General features: G+C 27.7%; 2 protein-coding genes across 4 annotated transcripts; one reads left to right on the forward strand and one right to left on the reverse strand.

Moving 5' to 3' along the window:
• The first annotated feature begins 388 nt into the window (after positions 1-388).
• Positions 389-4,395, forward strand: LOC132945811 (uncharacterized). Of its 3 annotated transcripts, XM_061015581.1 has the most exons (4): positions 1,203-1,383; positions 3,256-3,415; positions 3,540-3,921; positions 3,986-4,395. In XM_061015581.1, exons 2-4 carry the CDS (start codon positions 3,362-3,364, stop codon positions 4,042-4,044), a joined length of 495 nt encoding a protein of 164 aa, XP_060871564.1. In that variant the 5' UTR covers positions 1,203-1,383; positions 3,256-3,361; the 3' UTR covers positions 4,045-4,395. The 3 variants fall into 3 exon arrangements, with proteins under 3 accessions (XP_060871563.1, XP_060871564.1, XP_060871562.1); XM_061015580.1 differs by lacking the exon at positions 1,203-1,383 and adding an exon at positions 389-514 and having other exon boundaries at positions 3,540-4,395; XM_061015579.1 differs by having other exon boundaries at positions 3,540-4,395.
• On the reverse strand, positions 1,884-2,726 carry LOC132944799 (uncharacterized). The gene has a single exon (XM_061014308.1). The coding sequence runs from the start codon at positions 2,724-2,726 to the stop codon at positions 1,884-1,886; it is 843 nt and encodes a 280-aa protein (XP_060870291.1).
• Positions 4,396-6,154: the final 1,759 nt, after the last annotated feature.

Genomic DNA, 6,154 nt, shown 5'->3' on the forward strand with positions numbered 1-6,154 from the left:
TATACATAAATACATACGCATTAGGTGTATATATATATATATATATATATTATACGCACTCCTCTTACACACACATAAATAATATTCAACACTTCTCCGATATTATAAGCCAGTAAACACCGTATATTATAAAATTATGAACGCATTCTTACGTATATATATTATATACTTCAAGACCCCTTCGATAATAAATTCTCCGATCAAGACGTTCGGTCAAAACAACACAACAAATTACCAGCGGTACCTTTGTCGCACCGCACAAAATAATAAAATATATCAATACTTTAATATCACGTATTAATCGACGCACATCAGAAGAAGGGATCACACCAAAATCATATTATATAAGGACCATACGGAATCGACTCGTCGTCAGTGTTATTCCAGAGAAGTCTCAATACACATTGCCCACGCCAGTCAACATCGCGACACATCTAAACATTATTCGTATATGCTCATACATTAGTTTTTGCGTTATGAACTTAAATGTATATTGTATCATTCGAATATTCAGGTATCTATATTCACTAAGTTCAAGGCTGGGCAAGTTAATGATTTTGTTTAACTTAGTTAAGTTAAGTTAATATGCACCAATAACAAAAAGTTGAAAGTTATAAAAGTTAATTTAACTATAGGTTAACTCAGTTAAGTTTAAAGTTAATACACACTTTTTGTTAACTTTTTGTTAAGTTAAAAAAAAGTTAAATAGTTTATACAACGCTAGCGTACTTAATTTTTTTCCAACCCAAAACTAAATTATAGGATATAGTGTTAATACTTCATACAGTATTTCCATATAAGTTAGATTCGAATGATATACATTTTTAACTTTAAACAATTTACGATACATATTTTTTGTCATGAAAACGAAATAGACTGAAATAGTGAAATATTATAAAATTAAAAACAAAATAAATTAACTTAACTTACTTCTTAAAATGAAAAATCAACTCGTTAATTTCACGTTAAAGGTACGGTTTCCCTTGCGTGATCGCGAACGCGATCCGATCTAAGATCGCGCATCATTATCGCGCGACTACTGATACAATGTAAATTAAATACAGTTGGTTTTCTTTGCGCGATCGCGGTCGTCGATCTAAATTCGATCGCGACGCGAACGCGATTTGACTGCTCTTGAATTTGTTATTTTGAAAGAAAATTATGATATGAGTATATGACATTCATTGACTGCTGGTTGACGTTGGTCGTGTCTTTCAACAATGAGTGCTTCAATGACCAAATTTAGCAAAGTAGAATATGAAGCTCTGGTTGAATGTGTTGCTAAAAATCCGCCTATTTATAATCCTCAAAACAATGATTACAAAGATTTAAATATTAGAGATGCCATTTGGAAGAATATTAGTGAAACCGTTGGACGTAGTAGTAAGTAAAATATAATAAATAATAAATAGTGTGTATAAACTATAAATACTAGTAATAAATACTCATTGTAGGAATATAAAGTATATACATATATTAGGGTTTTTCATATTATAATATTACGAGTAGTACAACAGAGGTTTTCTTTAAGCTTAAAATAAATTATTATTTTAAAATAACACGGTCTATTTTTAAGAATAAGTATTTTAAAAGTACATTTATGTAAATGTATGTTTACAATAAGCTAAAAATAAATTATAATATTAAAACTAGTATTATTAATATTTATCATTTAATATCTGTGATAGATTAGGACATTAGGTATATTAGTATACGAGTACAATGAATTATTTTTAAATAGCCAAATAATTGTATAACATTTTGTAGGTTCTCTTATTGTATGAAGATTTCCCTAGTAATTTACATTATACTTAAAAACACTAATATATTTATATATTTATTTTAAAAAATGGCAAAGTATATTTTTAGAAAGTATCAAATAATTAAATTTGATTGTTGATAAAAGCAGTATTGGTTGACAATGTTCTAGAAATTTGTTGATTTTGCCACGGGACAGTTCTTTCTTGAATAAAAAATTGTTTAAACTTTTCCCTCACATCAAAACCATCTGCACTTGCAAAGCCACCTCTACTTCTTAAACTACCCATCTCAAAAGTTTGCCCTTCATCATATTCATAGTAAATTTTATTGCCTTTTTCTAAAAACGCATCTCTCAATAAATTGTGCAAACAGCATGCAACAATTATTAAATCGTCACATACTTCGACATCAATTGCTATTGCAGTATTAAATACTCGAAAAACTTGTGCTAGTAATCCAAATGCATTTACTGTCACTCTTCGACAACGACTCAGTCTATAGTTAAAAATAGTTTTAGCTCTATCTTGTCTAGCTGAAGATCTAGAATAGGGTTTCATAATATTTTTATGTAGTCTGAATGCTTCATCACCAACAATTACAAATGGTGTCGAATTATCAGTGCCTGGTAGTTTTTCATCTTCTGGGAAATTAAAATCTCCAGAATAAATTTGTTGTCCCATTTTTGATTTTCCAAATATGCCACTGTCTCCTTCTTTACCATAGGACCCAACATCAATGACTAAAAATTTACAATTTGCATCAACTAGGGCCAATAAAACTAGAGAAAAATATTCTTTGTAGTTAAAATACAATGACACGGTATTTTTTGGACACTTCATTCGAATATGTTTACCGTCGATAGCGCCTATGCAATTTGGAAAATTCCATCTTGTCCAAAATTCATTAGCTTTATCTTTCATATTTAATTTACTTGGATTAGGTATACAAATTGGTAACAGATGCATTTTCATAGATTTTAATGTATTTTTAATAATAATACTAATATAGCTGTGTGATATGCGAAAAGCAAAAGACAGCTAGAAACTAGAAGCTAAATATCAAAAAAAAAAGTCATATATATTATATTATTATTTAATAAATATATCAACATATATTTAAATAATACATATACATAAATAAACAATGTAGGAAATGTAGGATTGATTTTATAATGAGTCATGTTTTATTTTGTTTAATACCCAATAGTTATGTATAACATCAAAATCATTTATGATTACATACAATATTAATAATACTCCAGGCTAAATTGTTTTTACATGCCTACATATTTATATACTTTCTTTCATTATTTATTTAAATAATATATTTATAAATTATATACAGTATGTATACATATATATAACTCTATGAGAATTAATCTCAAAAACATAATTTAACATAATTTCTTTTCGATATTTTACTTAATTTTTGAATATAATTATTATTTAATTAAAAAAACTGCAAATTTATTACTGTTATTTTTATTTGTATTAGATGATGACTGCAGGAGAAGGTATAAAAACATAAAATATGCTTATTTAAAAAATAAACGGACAAGAAAAATGACAACAGGATCAAGTGCGTCTTCAAAACCATCAAAATGGTATTTAGCACCATTTTTAACATTTTTGGATACAGTACCACAAGAAAGAATGTAAGTAATAATGATAGCTATGACAACAAATTAAGTAGGTATTTAGTAGTGATTTTTAATATTTTGTAAAAAAATTTAATTATAGATATAATTTAATAATCATATTTATCATTTATTTTTACAGTACTCATCTAATATGAATGATACTGATGAAAATGAAAATTCTGGTTCAGATTTAAGCGATGAAGAAGTACATGTTACAGAAGAGGTACCGTTATCACCACAAACTCAATGTGATCAATCAATATCACCATCCATGTCCAAGTCACGAAAAACGAGCAAAAGAAAAAATTTAAACATTACTGAACTTTTAGAAAAAAGGTCAAAAGAAAGAACACAGCTCATGACACAAATATGTTCAAAAAAAAATACAGTAGACGATGATGATGTGGACCATTTCTTTAAAAGCTTAGCCATATCTGTGAAAAAACTGCCACCACATTTAATTGCACAAGCCAAATTGAAAATGTTGACTGTATTAACCGATTTACAATTTCATGATCCAGGTAATCGTTACACTACGCCTAAATCTAATAGAGTATTAATAACACCAAGCCAGTCAACTACTAGTTCCACACATTCATTGGAAAACCACTATACTCCATATAATTATAGTCCACCTTCAATAAGTTCACCATCATATACAAATAGTCAACAACAGTTTGGATCTTCAAATATATGAACGCCTTTCGATTCAGTAGCAAATATGAATAATGAATGGAACACAAATTCGCAGTAAAATAGAGTAAAACAATAAAATATAATTAGGTATTTACTACCAGTAATAAAGGTAAATGATTTTTTTTTAGTTTGCAATTTTCATGCATATTTTATATTGAATATTTTATAGGAACATATGTTATTTTTATTTATTAACCATGGTTTTATACATTTATAAATATTTGTATAATTTAATAAGATTTAAAATTGTTTTTATATTGATCGTTTTAATTTATAACTTATATATAAATATAATAATATGATTAGGTACTATGTGTACCAATAATAAAGGAAAATAATTTTTTTTTTTTAGTTTTTATACATATTTTATATTGAATACTATATTAAATAAGGATATAACAATATACTAATGTGTGTGCTAATTTCATTTTTTTTTTTCAGTAATTTATAAATTTTACTTACCTTAATGTAACTGCCAATTTTTCCTCTGGTGTTATTGGTTTCCTTATAAAAAAGTCGGATTTAAAGGTCGTCTCTTATTAAATTTAAAATAAAATCAAACTGATAACGATTTATTCTAAAAAATTCTCGAAATTTGATTTCATTATTTTTCAAATGACCGTTGATTAGTATTTCATAATAACCTTCCGTACTTCTCTTTGTAAATAATTGATCATGGCCTTTTCTTTTTTCTTCTGACAAATACAAGAGCAAAACGTCATCATCATCTTCTTCTTCAAAAAGAATTTTCAATATATTTACGTCGTCAGATGTATCCATTATAATTTAAGAATTCACAGTAAGTTCGTTTACACCGTTCACTAGAGTACTTCACACATCAAAATATTAAGTACGACTGAATGATGAAGTATAAATTACTCTCGATCGCGACGTAAAATCGTTCAGAATAAACCAAGACGATGCGAACGCGATCTTTTTTGTCGATCGTGTTCGCTGACCGCGTTCGCGATCACACAAGGGAAACCGTGCCTTAATTAACCCGCCACCGGTCGCGCGGGATAAATAATCTCCAAGTTTATTTATAAATACGTGTTTTTTCGTAATTATCTGTAATATAGTTTCGTAATATTACGATTAGCTTATCAAAATCACATCATAATTTATTCGATAATGACGTTTACTTCATCGAAAACTATTTTAGTTTGTTCGGTGCACGCGGCTCGAGAACAATTTATTCGTTTGGATAATATTTACCCCGCGCGACTGAAGATTAATTTATTATTTTACATTTTTTTTCAATTTCATTTTCTCTTTATTATTATTATAAAAAACATGGACGAAATTGAGGGACGGCGGATTGAGTGTCTATTAGAAAGAACAGAAGAAGATGATTTATTAGGAGGATTTTCAAGTGATGATAATGATAATAATACACCAACATATGAACCTCATGACCAAAATACGGATACAGAACAGTCAATTTCTAGTGCAAGTTCTATCGGAAATATTTCTAATGAATCAGATTCTGAATATTCGTACCATGAATCTGACGATGATTTACCTATATCTATGAGACGCAAATTTTTTATTGGAGAAGACGGAACAAAATGGAATAGAAAACCAAATGTTCGTGTAAGAATTGCGAATTCTAATAAAGTTACAGAAAAAGCAGGAGTTAAACTTATAGCTAAAGCCTATATTATATAGAGATCACTTGATAGAAATTTGCCCAGATTGTTTTACATTATAATAGTATTGTATTACCTTACCTTTTTTATTATTTTTTAATTTTCATTCATAAAACTAAAGACCCATATGCAATTCAAATTTGTATAATTATTTATGTATATTAATTATAAGTATTGTTAGTTATAAAGTACCAACTTAAAGTAATATTTTAAGTATATTTCATATTACGTAAAATTTTTACCCCACGCGACCAAAAATAAAAAAAAAATTACGCAACCAGTGACGGGTTAAGAAAGAAATGTAGTAAGTTAACAGTTAAGTTAATGAAAAGCCAAAAGTAACTAGTTAAGTTAAAAAGTTAAAATTAAATTAACTTTTTAACTTAACTTTAACTTTTTAACGCGTTAA

The sequence above is a fragment of the Metopolophium dirhodum genome, chromosome 5 (genome assembly GCF_019925205.1).
Source record: "Metopolophium dirhodum isolate CAU chromosome 5, ASM1992520v1, whole genome shotgun sequence".
NCBI lineage: Eukaryota > Metazoa > Arthropoda > Insecta > Hemiptera > Aphididae > Metopolophium > Metopolophium dirhodum.

Excerpts from the sequence above, each read along its gene's own strand:
- LOC132944799 (XM_061014308.1), bottom strand. The coding sequence starts at position 2,726 with ATGCATCTGTTACCAATTTGTATACCTAATCCAAGTAAATTAAATATG.
- LOC132945811 (XM_061015580.1), top strand. The coding sequence starts at position 3,362 with ATGGTATTTAGCACCATTTTTAACATTTTTGGATACAGTACCACAAGA. Across the intron at positions 3,416-3,539 it reads ACAGTACCACAAGAAAGAAT|TACTCATCTAATATGAATGA; the intron begins GTAAGTAATAAT and ends TTATTTTTACAG.